Here is an 18,800-nt window from a genome sequence, read left to right as displayed (position 1 = left end):
AAGATGCAGAGGTTTCCTAGCTTTAATAGTCAGAGAGCACTGCAGAGAAGGTTTTGCTTGAGATAAGCCTCAAAAGAATGACTAGAGGTTTTCCAGATGGCCAAGGTGGGATAGGGCAAATTCTATGACTACAAAGAACAGTGAATTCATTTTGGGGACAGTAGCTTCAGCTGTTCCTGTGGTCTCGATTTTTCCTTGCATCTCCTGGGCAAAGCATTGATTGCATAACCAGCGTATTACTTTCAGATGAGTATTTGGTTTTATCTGCATGATAAGTATGACTGGGAAAACACAGCTCATGGAGTGTATGGCCTTACTCAACCTAGGCTTGCCAAACAAGTGCCCTACATAAGCTAAACTTACTCAACATAGGGGACAAGGCCTTAGCCCTCCCTACCCCTTACACCCCCACCCCCAATGTAATCTGTGTTATTGGTTTGTTTGTTTTTTTTCCAAGTGTGCTGTCTATTCAAATCTGACTCTTCAGACAAGTTCCCTGGCCCCTACCTCCTTCCAGTTTGCTGTCTTAATCCCTTTTGATAGAAAAGTTCTAGAAGCATTTCAGGGTGAATGCCATGCTATGAGGATAAAAACTGATTTGTCTCCAGAAAAGGGCAATAGATTCATATGAGAAACATTTCATGTCCTAAAAATCCATGAGCTTTGTTTCTAGGAGACAAACTTGGTGAAAAAGACATCTTCAGACTTTTCCCTACTGCCAAGTTTAATGAAACTTCTTTTTCTGCAGTGTTTGTTTCAGGAGGCCATTGTCAAAAAGGCTAGGAGAAACTGAGGGGAACATGGTGAACCACTGCAAGAAAATGGTTCTAACTTCAATAAGGCAACTTGGCCAAGGATTCCGTTTTAAGTGTATAAAATTAAATGGAAGTGCAGAGAATAAACGTCTTAAACATCCCAAGATAACACACAAGGGAAATAAGTGGAAATAGTGAAATTTGGAAATGCTGGGGGAAAAGAGCGTTGGCATGATTAACAACAAACAACTGGAAGCATCTACTGTGAGTGTTTTTAAAAACCACTCTGCCTTGTTCTAAGTGGACTTTGCAGTGAGTTATTTCCTGGGTAAGTATAGAGGGGAGGAGCTCTCGTATGAGACCAGTTAAGTATAGACCACACACTGTTACAGTCTTTGGAGCTAGGAGCAGCTGGCATCTGCTTTAGGAAACCAGCAGCCTGAACAAGGCACTTCCAGAAGAGAACGGTTCTTCTACCTTTGCTTGGAGGTGATCAGAGGAAGCACTGGTGGGCTGAGAAAGATTTGAGATTTCCTATCATACTTAGACAATTGGAACTAGAAGTAAATAAACCATTAAATGGCAGAGGAAGGTAATGGCCACAAGAAGGCAAAAGGAAACCCCTTGACTCTTCTAGAACTGCAGACTTTTCCTAGAACTTGTCTGAGAAAATGCTTCAATATTTGGGACAGTGACTTGTCCAGTCAGCATTCATTGCCCTGATGGTATGGTATACTAACGACTTTTTAATTTTTTTAGAGCATCATTTCAGCTAAATTTGCATTCTCTTCTCAACAGACTCACTTGGCAGAAGGAAACCTAGATGGTGTGAGAAGAGAAAGAAGGTGGGAGAACGGTTCAGAAGGAGTAGGGAAGGAAGAAAGCTGGAACAGACATGGGGTAGTTTATTACAATATGACTCCCAGTATTGTCTTATGCCCCCACTTACTCCAAAACCTGGATTATAATGTTCTGAAGTCGGGAATGAGAGAAGTTAAGTTGTTCCACATGAAATCAGGTATAATAGTAATTCTCAACTTTTTTGTTCACACATGCCACTGAGAATATGATGATAAGGGTAGACTCTACATCCAGAAAAAAATGTACCTATTACACACAAAATCCTCTTTTATAAGACCAACAAGTTGTAATACTCAGGATAGAATCCAATTACTCACAACACACACATATAATATATAATCCTGTTTACTTGACCATTGAGGACACTTTCTTGCATCTGACCTAGTTTCATTCTACAGTTTGTCTTTCTCCATTTTTTTGTCCTTTTAACTTAAGAAAAGATCATTATAGAACTCCTTGTATAACTTTTTCAAATATGCTTGCATAAGGCTATGAAATTTTATCATGATCATTCTTGCTTTAAGTTGAAATTTCTCTAATCTTTCCTTACAGATTGTTCCTTACAAAGCGTGCTTTCAATATCTAGTTTCAATGTCTAGTTCTCCCTTCTGCATTAGTTACTCAGCTATATAATTACATTTTCTGAGCCTCCCTTGCAGCTATGTATGCCCATGGGACTAAACTTTAAGCCAATGATATGTAAGCACTGTGCTATGTGGATTTCTGAAAAAATCTCCCTTCTACTCCTCCACCCTACCGTCTAGAATGAAGACACAATAGCTGGAGATAAATAGACGTCCTGGGCCATGAGCTTGAGGGGTGATGGATAAGACTGGTTTGTGGACTCCCTTATCAGAAGATAAATTTCATGAGAACAGGGACCTTGTTTTTCTTGGTCAAAGCAACCTAAATCTGAACCTAAAAAGTGTGGCTTATAGTAAGAGCTCGGGAGCATGCATGCTATCTCTTCAGTTGTATCCCACTCTGTGGGACCATATGGACTGTAGCCTGCCAGGCTCCTCTGTCCATGGGATTCTCCAGGCAAGAATACTGGAGCGGGTTGTCATGCCCTCCTCCAGGGGATCTTCCTGACCCAGGGATTGAACCTGCATCTCCTGCATTGGCAGGCAGGTTTTCACCTCTAGCGCCACCTGGGAAGCCCAAGAGTTCAGATGCTGTGCTTAATTGCTCAGTCATGCCTGACTCTGTGACTCCATGGACTACAACTTGCCAGGCTCTTCTGTCCATGAGGATTCTCCAGGCAAGAATACTGGAATGGGTTCTTTGCCCCACCCCAGGGATCAAGCCTAGGTCTCCCACATTGCAGGCAGATTCTTTACCTTCTGAGTCATCAGGGTATTGAACAGCCATTAAATGAATAAGTTGAATTAATGAATGCATTTACTCCAGATCCATGTAAAACAGGGAATGTTCATACATCAGTTGGCATATGCAAATATCAGGTTCTATCACAGAATCAGACACTAGCTTAATTCAAACATCATTACTGCTCTGCTTCCCTTTTCTCTCCCAGATTTGCCACAGTCATAACAGGATAAAGTTTTTTTTCTCACTGCCCTCCAATGTTCTTCTAAAACAAAATATTTTCAAATCTATTAAAACTTTCATAATGGTGCTTCTGAATATTTTTTCTGCTTAGCAAGTTTAAAATTCTTTAATTTTCAAGGTCATGCATATCTATTTCTGTATGTGCCTGATGTTAAATGCAGGCAGTGTTTTGAAACTTAATCTTAGGCATTGTCCCAAGTCTATAAGAATCATCCAAAATGGTAGCTAATGACATTCCTAGGACTTCAGACAATATTATTATTGTCATGGAATGTAGTCACTAGGTCCTAAGGATTTAACGAGAAGTTGTTCACTGAAACTGAACTTCCTTGAATCCTTTCCTATTCCACCATGGTTTCCCACATTTCAATATATTGCCTGTTTTTGTATCCAAACCTTACTTATATCTTTTAAATAATTAAATATTAATCATCCTTGCTTCCTTGATTTTTGAGGTGACATTTCCATCCTGGTATCCTTTTAACAAAGGAGAATACTCCCTCTGGGTTTTTTTCCTTTCCTTTTGGTCTTATGTGTGATGAAAGGGTTTGTAAAAGTTCACATTTTTGGCAATTACATGTAATTCCTTAATTTTTAAAAAACTCTTCCCCCTTGAAAGTTGTTGCTATTTCTTTTTACTATTTCGAGGAACAAATGTTCCCATCATTCACTTTTGTGACATACCTGTTTTATACCCTAGCTCCTTGGTTTTTTGCTCAAATTTATTTTCAACTTTTCTGATTTTGAGGGAAGCTATCATTTTCTTTTTATTAGGTATATCAAGCTTTTCTAATGTTTAAACTTCTTTACACATTATCCTCACTTTCCTGGAGTAGCTTTCCAAACAGAAGCCTATTATAATAGAGAAAAATAGAGGTCATCAGATGAGCTCTTCTTAAAGATCTTCTGTATCAGAAATGTCTCTATTCTGACAGACCCAGAACAGGCATCTGTCACCCAGGTCCTGTTTCCTTCCTTGCTTTTCTCTCAATCCAAAGCTAATCTATGTCTGCCCTGGAGGACATCCACTTCTGCCTTCTTGAGGACCTTGCTTTGTCAATTTTCCCATCTCAAGTCTCATTCAAGACACGGACACAGCTCTTTATTGAGGACCCGGGGGATTGCTAGGGTTAAACTGAAGGCGGAAACTAACACTCTTTCGAAGTCAATTTGAGAGGAGCATTTAGTTACAAACAACTGTCAACAATTCGGGTGTAACTAAGTTCGTTGAGGAATGCCTCAAATGAGTCAGCTGTCAGACCCGGTGAAACCGAGTTGCTTAACGGAACTGACTCTTTACTAACAAGTCTTCTATAGAGTCCACTGACTCTATAGCTTCGATTCACAAACTCCCGCAATGCTTCCCGAAGGACACGGAAAGCTCCGAGCGCCGCAGGATGAATGGAAACAGGAGTCCGGCGCGTGCCACTGGAAGGGCGGAGCAGTCGCGGGGCGGAGCAGTCGCGGGGTGGGGGCGGGGCAGTGTGAGTCACGTGCCTGCTCTCTGAGGCGGGCGCTGGGAGGAAACTCTGTGTGTGATTGGCCCGTCGTAACCAGGTGACCGAAGGACGCGTTCTGGTTGGCAAGGGCCAGCCAGGCGAGCGGCTTTCAGTCGGGAGGCGGCGGCGGAAGGAGGAGGAGCTCCGACCACGCTCTCTCCCGGCAGTGGCTGTGCGTCTCAGCGCTTGTCGGGTCCCCACCCCTTTTAAATAAGCCGGTCTGGTCGCCGCCTTCACAGACTAGTTGGCTCCGGGGAGGCGGCGGCGGCGAGACAGCGGGGGTGCGGCCGGGGCCGGGGCCCTGCCCCGGGCCCGGCGGCGGGGCGGACAGGAGAGAGGCAGGCGAGGCCGCGTCTACATCTGCGGCGCAGCCCCGGCATAGCTCGGGTCTGCCGGTGCCCGCCGCGCCATTGTTGGGGAAGGGGGCGGCCTCTGAGCTTGGCGGAGTCCGGGGCCGAGCGGAGGCGACGGCGGCGAGGAGCGGAGGTGCCCCATGGGGAACACGCTGACCTGTTGCGTGTGCCCCAATGCCAGCCCCAAGTTGGGCCGGCGCGGGGGGCCGGCGGAGCCAGACTACGAGTCTGAGGTCTACGAGGCGGCGGCCGGAGACGCGGTGGCCATAGCACCGGCGCCGGCTGCCGTGGAACCCACCGAGTTGGATTTCCGAGCGGGTGAAGGCCACCACCTGCAGCACATCAGCGACCGGGAGATGCCCGAAGGTAAGGAAGCGGCCGGCGCCGTCTGCTCTCGGGCTTACCTCTGGCCTCCGCCGACCCCCAGGTCCCCCTGGAGGAAGCCGCCGCCTAGGGCTCCTTCCTGCCTGGAGTTGGCTCTCTCGGGGCTGGGCACCGGGGACGGAGGCTGGCCCTGCCTGGCATCCCCACCCCTTATTCTTTCTCCGTCGCGTCCGGCCAGTCTTTCTCCCTCTTCTCTACCCGAACGCCCAATTCTTCCCCATTCCCTTTTCGCAACCCGACCCAAGACCCTCAAGTCTGTGGCTCCTGTTCGTGATTCTATTTAACATCTCGTGGGACTTTGTAAAGACTTTCTGACGTATTCTCTCTTTTCTCAATGAAAACTTAAATACTCCCAACTTCGGCGATATCCATCCCATCTTCCTATCCTTACCTATTCAGATGGTACCTAAGAGAAGGAACGAGGTAAGGATCTAGATACACTTCCACTCGTTAGGATAGTTGATACTCGGGACAATTAAGACAGATTTTAGGGTTTGTTATTTAAAATCAAAACTGATATCGACAGAGTTAGTGTGGCGTTAAGTAATATTCTGTCTAGAGTTGTCCTGATTGAAGCGACCTTATTCTAACTATAATCTGAAAACGATAAGAAAGAAAAAGGTTAGAGGGGGTCTTAAAATAACTGAACGGTGTGAAACGTTACTGCAACGCTGCAGGGAATAGTTTTGTTGTTGTTGTTGTTGTTTTTACCCAAAGACGATCCCACGGAGCTCTGATTAAGATTCCCACTTTGACACAAAAATGTCTTCAGCTCCCCAGCTTTAACCAACTTCACTTGCATGTTGCCTCTTCTAAGGGAGGATTGGGGGTGGTTCCTGAGACTGTTGGTTAAAAGTTTCAAAGGAGAAAAAAGAAATTCAGACTTTAATTTGTAATACAAAGATTTGGCAGTTAAGATGGCAGATCCTGCCGGAAAGTTGTCTCCATGGCTACCTCTCCTTCCAACCCCCTCCTGCCAGTGGAATCCTATTCAACTTTTATAATGTTCAGGTAAAATTCTGAAGACAAAGTGGCTGGGGGTGGGGGTGGGTTGTCATGAAGAAAAGGAGAGAGAGGAGAGGAAATGTTTGATTTTTTTTTTTTTCCTCTAGAATTTTGAAACTGGACGGCTCTAGGTTTTAAAAAAAAAGATTCTGGATAACACTGTGGCTTATTAATAAAGACTGTGTTCTTTAAAGTAGAAAACATTGTGCCGTGAAGATGTTAAAGCCCCACTGGCCCACTTGTTTCATTTAAATGCCAGAGAGTATTTCTTTATTTCATAGAGGAAATGTCTTATAGCTCTTCTATTTAGATTTTATTTGGGTTTACTTAATTTCTTTCAAAGTTAGAATAGGTAAGCCTGTGAACTCACCCATATGATGGACATGGCTTTGTAAGTGAAAAGTACTCCCTTTTCAGAATAGTCAGATACTGTGAAAGAACAAATTATGTAAATTAATTGTAGCTTTAAAAACAAAGCTTGTGCATACCTGTGAAAACTGCTCAGCTTGTTGCTGTAAGGTAAGCCTCTAAGTGATTTTAAAAAACAGTAGTAGGCTAGTGTAGGGATACCAAAGTTGGACTTCTGTATGATTCTTTTACGATTTACAACGTATTTTCGGGTGTATTTCACCTGACCCTTCCATCTATAAATAAGGCCTGTGAATATTCTCCCTGTGATGCCAATAAAGAAGCCAAGACTTAGAGCTCTGAAATAACTGTGTAACATAGCTACTGAACAGAAGAGACAGACTTGAGAGTAGTAGATACACCAAATTCAGTTGTTGGGTGCTTAAAAAAAAGTTTGGAATGCACTTTTTATTTTATAATTTATCCATAAGATAGGCCTAACTCAACTTCAGTTTGGTTATTTCCATTTGAGTTGATTGTTCACAACTCAGAAGCAACACATACCTCTCCATTCTGTGTCTGTACATTTATTAGAATTGATAGGAATAAAAGAAGTCGTGAAATAGCCTCAATTTACCAGTCAGGTAAACATGTTGGTATATTTTAAAGAGTTTGTTCTGCTGACTCGAATTGAAGCTGAGAATGCCCTGGACAGAGGGACATTAGGAGAAACCGGTAAGCAGGCAGGTAAGGTACGAAGCATGTAGTGAGGGGGAGTGCTGAGTCGGGAACTAGAAAAAGAGAGTTCATGAGCACAGAATTTACCTTTTTATGTTTGACATGATTGTTAAAATTTTACTGAAATTTGTCTCTCTTTTTTGGCATTCAGTAAAGTGATGAGAGAAACCTCAATTTCAGCATTTGCCTATTATTAAGTTTCCATTGATACGAGGTCAGAACATGAGTGTAAAGTGCAAGCACATTGGAAGTTTGCTCTTAATGTTTTTATTTCAGACAAGTTTATATCAGTTTCCCTGGAAACTGAGAAATACCTGCATTGATATAAAACATTTTGGCTTTTCTGCAATGAAGAATTATTTGGTTACTTAGACAAAACCAAACATAAATGATGCTGTGTTTTTTTCTTCAGAAACCTTTGAGAAGAACATGATTTCTTCAAGCTGTTTCAGTTAACTCCTAAGAACTTAGTATAAATATCAGATAGACTCAAAAGAATTTTGTCGCTATCTTGCCTTTAACAGTGTATCTAATGTAACTGATGTTAGTGTCAATAATAGAAAATAAGATGCTAAGGTCCTATTGTCTGATTTTATTATTATGCATCAGCTTTTCAAACAGCCTTTATATTCTCCTCTTAGGAACTTTGCTCATTCTCTGGTGCAAGCTGCTCTCTCAAGTGATTCCTTCCTTCCATCCTCCAAGGAGTGGGTAGGGAAGGAATTGACAACGTAATGGGGGAAACCTCTGGGCAACAGGTTTTTCCTCCTTTCAGTAGCTATTATAAACATTTTTTTTTTTTTTACTTTTTTGATAACAGTAAACATTTGAGGTAAAAGATTTGCAAAATACTAAAAAGTCATTCACTCGTACTCAGAATATCCAGAATTTTCATTAATATTTTGGTGTTGGTTCTTCCTGAACCTTTTGTATATGAATAAACAGAATGTTGTGTTTATGGTATGAGATTGTTCTTTGGGTGCCACGTTGTAACTTTCTGTTGTAAAGTGAAGACGGGAAGCTCCTGGAACCGTGCTGACACCTGAAGCGTGCTCCAGGATGTATTTCCATGCAGCTGCATGTAGCTGTACAGTCTGCTTTTTACCACCTGTTTAATGGTTGGAGCATCATTCATTTACCCACCCTTTATGGTTGTCTTTTATAATCTCACTATATTGCTTTAATCTGGGCACAGACATAAAAAGTGATGTATTGTACTTCCCTGTAGAATTCTGGTATTATGGCTTTGTCTTACGACTTAATTAAATTCATAGGGTGAGTCATTTTGTAGTTAAGGTATTTTAACATTAAATGTTCTTTCCCCAAATTAAAGTTACCATTGATTTTTCACTGAACAGTAGATTTCCTGTCTTAGGTTTTTGTGGGTCTTGGTAACCTGTCAGTGTCTTTGTGTCTGAGTAAATAAACTACCACTCGAAGAGATCTGAAATTAATGCTGGTCTTGGGTGACAGACACATCAAAGGACAGCATTAGAAGAAATCTTAGATGATGAAGGAAAATTTGGAGAAGCATAAATGATTTGGGGTACACTGAAATGGATGATTATTGGGCACTATTTAGGGGCAGGACAAACAGAGGTTATACTGACAAAACCCAAACCCTAACTCTGGTCTTTACTTCCTAGAGGTACCTGGGGCCTGTTGACACAGGAATGATGTCAAGTAGCGAGACACTGACAAGAAAGAAAATGATGGTCATGGACTGGGGAGGGGGCAGTGTTACTGGGGGTGGTCTCCTTAAGTGACAGCATCCTAGGAGTGAGGGGGAGCCATGTGAGGTCCTCAGAAGGGAATATGCTCGGTGTAGGCCGAGGACAGAAAGAGGGTGGCTGCAGCTGAGTGAAAGAATGCCAGGAGGAATATCAGGGGGTTAAGGCCTTGTGTCTAGTAGACCTTGACAAGAAAAAACACGGATTTTAGTCTAATTGTAATGGGAAACCATTGAAAGGTTATATGCAGGGGAATGGTGATAATTCTTAAAGAAGGGGAAGGAGGCATGGGGAGAGGGGAGGGAGATCAGACGAGCTACTCTAACGTGGGCAGGGGTAGAATGAAGCAGGGAGACAAGCTAGGAGGCTGGTGTAGTCACTCAGCTGAGAGCCAACAGTGGTTTGAACAGAAAAGCAACATTATTAAGGGCCTAAAATAGGCTGACTTGAAGAAACTGAGTGAATCTAAAAGTAGGCTACCAACAATATGAATGGAATAAGTCACAGAAAAAGAAATGCAGATGGCTTTTAAGCATATCCTCACACATAAGAGAAATGAAAATACAACTACTGTAGCTTGTGTTGGGAGAAAATTCAGAAACTTGGCACTGCATTCTTTGGTGATACTGAAGAAAGTTACATTCATATATTGCTGCTAAAAATGGGAAATTGGTCAACCCTTGAAGAGGGTTAATCCAGAGATCCTACTAAAGGAATTTATTCTGAAGGTATAGGCTGCATATGTTGCATTATCTTCAGTAGCAAAATACTGGAAATAATTCAGATGTCCAGTAAGGGACTGGTAAACTAGCACATCCAGACACTGAAGAATTAGGGAGCTGTGAAGGAGCTCTCTCCACTGTTAATGACTTCATCTCCAGGGGATGTTAACCTGAAAAAAAATGGGGAGAAAATATACACTAATCTCCATGGCAGAAGCAGGGGAAATGATATGCATTTGCTTATTAAAGAAGAAAAAGGAAGAACACTAGGAGAAATGCTTGCCCTTGGGTACTCTTACCCTCTTCCCTTTAGTGGGTGGCCTGACTCAGTGACGTGAGTTTGCACAGACAGAATCGTGTAGGGCTGGGCAGCCTGGCGTGCTGCAGTCCATGGAGCTGCAGAGTCAGACACAGCTTAGTGACTGAACAACAACAGAGCACTGTTTATTTAAGATGTTACTTGGCTGAGGGTGATAAGTGGACATCAATTTTCTTATGAAATGCTAAATGTTCACTTTTGGCTTTTGAGTTAATTTGTGAAAGCTGTGATGTGTCATTTATTATGCTTTATATAGTATATCCCCTCATGGATTGCAGCCTTGTCATGGTGAAGGGGCTTGTGTAACTCAGTGAAGCTATAGTGTATGGATTGCTCTTGAATTTCATTTGATTCTTATCATGTTCTGAGTTAGGCAGTGTAGGGATTCTTCTCTGAGGTATAGAATTGTCCAAGGTTTTACTCATTTTTAAAACCTTGATAGATCAGGACTGTAAATTCCATATACATGACACATAGGGATAAAATATATTGATGACATTTTGTGCTCTGCTTTGAAATACTACCTTTTTTCTCGCCCCACCTTTTTTCTCGCCCCTTTTATAAAAATTGTTTATTTTTAGGGTATTTTTAGGGTATTTTTAGGGTATTATTTAGGTTTATTTTTAGGGTATAAAACTTGAAGAGTTAAAACAGTAACCTTGTATGATGTGAAATGAAATCACCGTAGCTTGCAACCCAGAAAGGTTCTTAAAAGTCCAAGAAGCCCGAGCTAAGTACTCTTTAAAAATACATAAAGCCAGGTATACTTACTTGTATATCATCTCCTGGTCATCATCATTACAGCATTTGATTGAGGATTAAGGTGAGGCAGGACTGAAAACCAAGTTAGAGGCAAATTGAGAAGCAGTTTGGAAGCCAGGTTGGTCAGAAACTGGGGAAGCGGTCAGTTGAGGGGGTGGCAGGAGCATGCTGTGTGCCCTCCGGTGAGACAGCCCAGGTCAGCATCTGCTGGCAAGAACCGCTTGGCTAGGGTGTAAAGTGTGGACTCAGATGAAATCACCGGATGACTGTAAGACATGAAATGTATTATTAGCCATAAAACTAATATACTGTACTACTAGGGGTGATAGGGCAGTTCAGTAAATGGAGTAAACCTTTAAGTAAACTGGAGCCCAGAAGTTGGCCCAGAAAATGCTGACAGTCCTATTTAATTGCAATATATTAAGTGAAGAAGAACTAAAGAGCCTCTTGATGAAGGTGAAAGTGAAAGAGGAGAGTGAAAAAGTTGGCTTAAAGCTCAACATTCAGAAAACTGAGATCATTGCATACAGTCCCATCACTTCATGGCAAATAGATGTGGAAACAGTGGCTGACTTTATTTTTCTGGGCTCCAAAATCACTGCGGATGGTGATTGCAGCCATGAAATTAAAAGACGCTTGCTCCTTAGAAGAAAAATTATGACCAACCTAGACAGCATACTAAAAAGCAGAGACATTACTTTGCCAACAAAGGTCCATCTAGTCAAGGCCCTGGTTTTTCAGTGGTCATGTATGGATGTGAGAGTTGGACTATACAGAAAGCTGAGCGCCAAAGAATTGATGCTTTTGAACTGTGGTGTTGGAGAAGACTCCTGAGAGTCCCTTGAACTGCAAGGAGATCCAACCAGTCCATCCTAAAGGAGATGAGTCCTAGATGTTCATTGGAAGGACTGATGTTGAAGATGAAACTCCAATACTCTGGCCACCTGATGCAGAGAGCTGACTCATTTGAAAAGACCGTGATGCTGGGAAAGATTGAGGGCAGGCAGAGAAGGGGACGACAGAGGATGAGATGGTTGGATGGCATCACTGGCACAATGGACATGGGTTTGGGTGGACTCCGGGGGTTGATGATGGACAGGGAGGCCTGGCATGCTGCGATTCATGGGGTCGCAAAGAGTCGAACTCAACTGAACTGAACTGAAGTCAGTATGTTGGCATTAGTCTCCTCCTGTCAGATGATTTCTTGGTCACTACCCTCTTTCTGATATTTTGACAGGGAAAAATCATTTATTGACAGTTTGACAGCATAATTTTAACACTTTAAGGCTTCAGTAATGCATCTTGTTTGTCCTAAGTTGCCTTTATTTTCATATTTTTAACATCTGCAATTGAGATGGATCTCACGATTGATAGAATGTTAGGTTGGAGGAAAAGTAATGTTCAGTGACCTGGTATTTTACAGATTTCCTCCTGGGAGTGTTTATATTAAGACCCGAACTTAAATTTTTTTCCACATAAGTCTATCATGCTGTCAAATAAATTGCAATTTAAATTGGTAATATAAAAGTGATGGGTCTTAAAATATAACTTTAATGATAACCCCTAATCATAAGCTCAGGAATATTTCTCCTGGGTTAAAACATTCTTAAAGATTGCTAGAGAAGTAATTTTAGGAAGAATTCACATATAAAATGCACAGTAATTTCTCCAAATACCAAATACCTCTAACATTACTGTGTGTGCTTGTTGTGGGAGAAGGGATGAGGGGAAGTGTGGGTGGTAATGCTTTGCTTCAGAGTTGACAGTCTTACTTTGTGACAGTGAAGAGTACGGTAGATTTTTTTCATCGTCTCCTTAGACTCTTGGCAAAACAGTTAATGGAGTGTGCAGAAATATTGTGTGTATGTATGAGTTTACTGTCTAATGGCTTACCTGTCAAGTCTATTATAAAATAGTGATGTAGTTTTCACTGGCAAAAAGTGCAAGTTGTATAGAAAATTGTTATATAGGCTGTAAACAGAAGATTAATATTTTCTGAAAACCTCTTGCAAATTGACAGCAATAAGGCCCTGGTATGTTTAGTATGTATGAATGATAGGCAGCTCACCAAAGTGGAAATGATGCTGATAATTATGGGAAAGTAGTAAAAACTGTGTAATCGAAAGAAATACAGATTAGATCTACAGTGCTGTTCCTTATTTATATTAGTAGGACTTCCCCCCCGCCTCTCAACTGTACAGAGCAGGGGTCAGAACTAAAACTGTCATGATTGGTAGTATTATACATTAATGTGACCCCACCTTCTTCAGGAAGCAGTTTAGCACTGTACCTTGAGCCATGAAAATAATCTAACCTTGTTGAACTCTGCGGGAGAAGGTGAGGGTGGGATGTTTCGAAAGAACAGCATGTATATTATCTGTGGTGAAACAGACCACCAGCCCTGGTGGGATGCATGAGTCAAGTGCTCGGGCCTGGTGGGCTGGGAGGACCCAGAGGAGTCGGGTGGAGAGGGAGGTGGGAGGGGGGATCGGGATGGGGAATACATGTAACTCTATGGCTGATTCATGTCAATGTATGACAAAACCCACTGAAAAATAAAAAATGTAAAAAAAATAAATAAATAAAAAAGAAAATGATCTAACCTTTTGGCTTAGACATCCCACTTTTGAAGATCTTTGCTAAGGAGATAAAACCATTATTTATTTAAAAAGCTGTATAGCAATAGATGAAAAGTTTCTTCATCAAAGAATAGAACGTTGTAAGTACGTAAACCCCAGCAACAGGGGATTGGCTAAGTCCAGCACAGGAATAACGGTTGATGGGCTGTTGTGTATTCATTAAACAGTAAATATGCAACAGTCAGATGTAGAAAGGTTGTTAGTAACAAGAAGACTTAAATTATACACTGATTAGAGCTTTTTCTAATGTATAAGGAAAACAACTAAAAGTAAGGGTTGTAAGTCTGTGGGTTAATTTTTAAATAGGATCATTTTGGCTCATGCAAATTTTTGTTCATGACATTTGTTAAAGGAATGAGCAAGTGACTTTTACCTTTCCCCACCTTCATTGTGACCATCAGTACTGCTGGTTAACCAGGTCTCTCTCAGTTGCAAGTTTGAGAAAATGTCTCAGAATAGCTTAAATTAAAAAATATATATATTGACTTTTATATAACGAGTTGAATGAGTAAATTAAGCAGTACTTGACCCAGGAGTTCAATGACCTCACAGCCTATCTCAGTTCTGCTGTCCTCTATTGATCTCTCCTGAAAAGCCTTTCCCCTCATGATGGCAAGAGGAGTGTCCAGCAGCCCCAGACTAACTAAGGGTCCTAGGGCACCGCTCTGCCTTCTTCTGCTTCTTGGGAAGTTCCAGGAAAGCTATGATCTATCAGTCAGTTCTGGGTCATGTGCCCACCCTTGAAACCTCTAGGGTAGGGTAGGGGGAGTGCCAGCTCTTTTCTGATCACTTGGGCAAGTTTACTTTTTTCCTGCATGTTGTCATTTCTTTTATCCCAGCCTTCTTGCTTCCATTGACTCTTGTTAAATTTTACCATTCCATAAACCCTGATGAAAAATATGGCTACTTTGTAAGCATTTCTGCTTATTTTTTAGATTCCAGTGTAGTCTGTTTACTTTCTGGTACAGGTAAGTAGTCATGAATCCTTTCAGAAGCCTTAGGTCGAAAGTCTGTGCCTGTCAACTTTGTATATAACTGAAATAATTTATTTTCCCAGTGTCCCACTTTTCAAATATGTAGGGGGGAAAAAACTTTAAAATAATTTTATGGGTCTTTTACATAAAACTGTTGAGGAGAATATTTTCTCCAAAAACAGCTTAATAAACTCCAAATGCAGTGAAGGAATTTTCACGAAGAACAAAGCAGTTGGTTTAGCTATGTAAATTTCTAGTGCTGGCAGTAACAATTAAATTCCCATTAAACCAGGAAGTCCCAAATTACTGTTCATGCAAAATTCTTTCTTTGGGGAAGAAAAGGATTCTAGGTAGATAACATTTGTGAAATGCTGGGTCAGACAGCATTCACTATGGGACTGGTTAGTTTTTATTTATATATTTTTTCATTTATTTTTATTAGTTGGAGGCTAATTACTTTACAATATTATAGTAGTTTTTGCCATACGGGATGGGGAACACATGGTTAGTTTTTAATATATCAATGTATATATTCTTTTGATTCTCAGGGATAATGTGTAAATCGCGTTGACCACCAAAGTCCCCTTTAAAAATAGGCCAATTATTATGTGGTTTGGGAAATACTGCCTTAACTGTTGCTCTTTAAAAATCTTGGTCCAGTTTCTTAAATATTGTTTAATTGGTTTGAGGTGGACTTCACTAAGTAACTGCCCATAGGGCTTTTACGTTTGTTTTAAACAACAGCCTTACTGTCCAGCGTGTCAGCTTGTGCTTGCTTGATATTTCTGCCTAAATAGAAGACTGTCCCACCTTGGTGCAAGGTGGACTGCCAGCAGACCCACCTTTTTTTTGTAGGTATGGACAAAATTTTTTCAAGCAGCCCTTTGATGTGCTCCAGGAAGTACTCTTACTGAAGCCCTCTATTAATCATGCAGCATGAAAGGAAGAAGTGAGAGTTTAGCTTTGGAAATAGAGGGCAAAGTAAAAACTCACTATCCTGGAAGTGTTCCTATGGATCAGAACATTGAACTCTTATGTAATCCTCTTAAATCTGCCATGATGAATAGCCCCTAGATAAATGGCAGCCAACTAAATGAGTTCGTTTGTTGAGTGTAGTTGGAATTAGCCATTAGATTGTCTGAAGAACGTTTGCCAAAAGCAGCTCATTTGGTTATAGCATATTTGATTGATTGAGCTGGTATCTGATAGTAATTGGCTACAGCATAACTTGCTTCTTGAGACTTCCTGAAATGTGCTAGTAATATCAGCTTAAAGAGAGGTGACTAAATTTGTAATCAATACGAAGGAGGGGAATCACATACATGATTCGCCTAAAAGTGGCATAGATTAGGTGCAAGTTAAAAAAAGAAAGCCTAAGACATAGCCCTGGTTTTATTCCACATATATGGAGAATTTCTACAATTTTTCTGTTTCCTAATAGAATTTTTGTATTGCTGCCTTTACTACAGTTTCCTTCTTGTCATTACTAAATGCTCTTCTTAAGACTATTGAACTTGATTAAAATCAGCGTGTAGCTGTTTTAAAAGTCATGTCTTTTTCTACTCAACTAAACTGTCACACCTTTTTCTCTTTTTCCTGTGCAGACTTAGCTTTGGAATCAAACCCTTCTGACCACCCAAGGGCAGGCACAATTTTCCTGAGCAAATCTCAAACGGACGGTAAGACAGTGTTTCCCCCGCCGCCTGAGAAAAAGGTTGAAAACTGTTTTTGTTTTGTGTATTATAGGAAGATACAGAAAAGCACTTCGAATGGTTTAAATATTTTTTTTCATGTGATAATATTTTAATATGTGGTTTTACTTTAATATGTGATGATACATTTTTCATTTAGGTGTCACTGTTTTAATGAGGAGAAACACTTGGACCATCTGTTTATACCCTTCGCTATTTCTTTATCAGCAGCCAGCTTGCCAAATGATTAGTTGTGGTCTGCTCTTCCATGCTCCTTCGTCCTTTTCCTTTCGCTCCAAGAGCACATGAGTTAAAGATGAATGATACGGTCTCGGTCACAGTTAGGTTTTCATAATCAGTTGTTATGTACGGGAGTGGAGGCTTGTGATTTCGGCACCATTTTGCACAGTGCTCAACTGGGTGAACCTCTCTCACATCCAGATTCATGTGAATTTTTAAGTTCTTTTAAAAGTTCTTATAAGAACTTTTAGCTCTTCAAAGTTCTCTCATCCTGAGGTAGGGCTGGGTCAGGGTAATCAGACCAATGTGCCTGCCGTATGGGATTTTCCAGAAGGTTATCCTCGGTACTGGAAACCTTGTGTAAATTTCTAGTGTCCTGCTTGTTTTAAGATGAGAATCAGAAGTTTTGCTTGTCTTGCCTGCTTGTCTTCCTTAATATATGTTCAATCCTAGTTTATTTGCTAAAAAGCCATATATGATCAGGTTTTTCGGTTGTTTTTGAGAGCAGGAATACCAGAAGTGAACGTTCTATAATATTGAAGTAATGCAGCAGAGTAAAAAATAGAGGGTTCTTTTCCTCTCTTATTTTCACTAGATTACTGGTTTTTATCAAAGGGTCTGTCTCAGGAACAGCCAGACGGAAGAGGGCCAGGCGTGAGGGCAGGGCCCAGAGTGTACCACATGTTCTCCAACCTGGGAGCTCTTGGGGTTTCTAGTTTGCATTTTCTTAAAGTGTGTGTACTTTGCCTTGAGGCAATTATTTTTAGTTAGGATTACTGTACTTCTCAGGCTTTTCCAGACTCATGAGCTGCTCACACTGTAGAGAGACGGTGGAGAGAGTAAAAGAAACACTATCCCATGCCCCTGTCTCTCCTCAGTCTAAAGGAATTCGTGCTTATGATGCCATGGGAAAGTGTATGGCCTAAGACCCTCTTGGAGCTTATATTCTTCTGGCCTTTGTTGGCGCAAAACAGTTCTGTGTGCTGTTGATGTATGTCCAGTGAGGTCAGCACACATGTTAAAATTTATAGATTACTTCCCAGTGTGTAAAGAACCTGTATTTTTTAAGTTGGGTGTTTGAATAGGTGACAAATAAGTGGTTCAGGATGCTTCCAGAGACGCGGGTGCTTGACCAGAACCTGGAGCCTAGAGTTGTCATCTGTTAATCCTGGTGACTAAAGTGCATGTAGAACTAGGAAATACTGCATACTGTGCAGCTGGTGGATTGTTTTACTAGCTAAATATCTCACCTGGCCTAGTTTGCTTTGTCCTTTTCTTTTGTAAATGGAGAGTCTTTGATTTGTACCTAATACAGAGTATCTTGGTCAAATAGTAAAACTAAGTTTTTAGATATTATTTATAGGATTCATTTTGCTGGGTGGTTTAAATTATATATTTTGTTGGAAATTATTTTAAAAAACAGAATGAAATTTTAACTCATTGTGTATATTGGTAATCCATCAGATAATTAGTGACTTATTTTTCTATGGTAGTTTTATCAGAATTCATCAGTTAATTTTTTTTTTATTCTTAGTGCGAGAAAAGAGGAAGAGCAACCATTTAAACCATGTAAGTAAATAGTTGAAAAGTTAAGAAATCAATAGTTTGAGTAATTAAAAGCATGTCTGCCATGATTCCTAAAAAGTAGGATGGATCCAATACCGTTAGCATTAACCTCTTATTTATAAAATTTCTGAATCTCTAGTTCCTAATTATCAAGTATATTCAGAAAGGTTTTTGACTTAGTAGTACCCTTTTTTTTAAGGGTCCTGACATTTAAGTTAAATTTCAATAATACAGTTATAGCATAAAGATCTACCTTAAATTCTTTTGCCTTAAATTTTTTATCTTAGTTTTTAACCAAAGTAATAAAAGTGTAATAGGTAATTTAATTTTTAGCACCATCCATTGACTTCTTGGCACAACAGGTGAAAGCTTAACTTCCTCATCCACCGTGATTTTATTTCCCTCCTTCTGTTCCCTTTACATGCATCAGTTTTTATTAAATTGGAATCACTGTTTACATTGTTATGACTAAGCAAGTATTGTTCATTGCTGAGCCATATAGTTCTCTGTGCCACCTCCTTATACACCTTTCATTCTTTTTCTTCAATATTAATGAAATCTGAGCACTTCTACACTTCTCAGGATAATCCAGTTCAGCTTTTTCTAGCAAACATGATCTCACATAGCCCAACATAGTTGAGTAGC

The 18,800-nt window shown here is 40.6% G+C and overlaps 1 protein-coding gene across 5 annotated transcripts in view; it reads left to right on the top strand.

Moving 5' to 3' along the window:
- The first annotated feature begins 4,811 nt into the window (after nt 1-4,811).
- Nucleotides 4,812-18,800, top strand: part of LOC136169287 (cyclin-Y-like protein 1) — a 36,896-nt gene continuing 22,907 nt past the window's right edge. For 4 of the 5 annotated variants that reach the window (XM_065937087.1, XM_065937098.1, XM_065937091.1 and 1 more), the window contains exons 1-3: nt 4,812-5,403; nt 16,263-16,337; nt 18,124-18,158. In XM_065937087.1, coding sequence (XP_065793159.1) covers nt 5,178-5,403; nt 16,263-16,337; nt 18,124-18,158 — 336 coding nt within the window. In that variant the 5' untranslated portion in view covers nt 4,812-5,177. The remainder of the gene's footprint in view (nt 5,404-16,262; nt 16,338-18,123; nt 18,159-18,800) is intronic. The other variant, XM_065937080.1, reaches the window with a different exon arrangement.

This window comes from Muntiacus reevesi, chromosome 1 (assembly GCF_963930625.1).
Source record: "Muntiacus reevesi chromosome 1, mMunRee1.1, whole genome shotgun sequence".
Lineage (NCBI taxonomy): Eukaryota > Metazoa > Chordata > Mammalia > Artiodactyla > Cervidae > Muntiacus > Muntiacus reevesi.
Note: the sequence above shows the minus strand (reverse complement) of the source record. Positions and strands in the feature narration are given on the sequence as shown.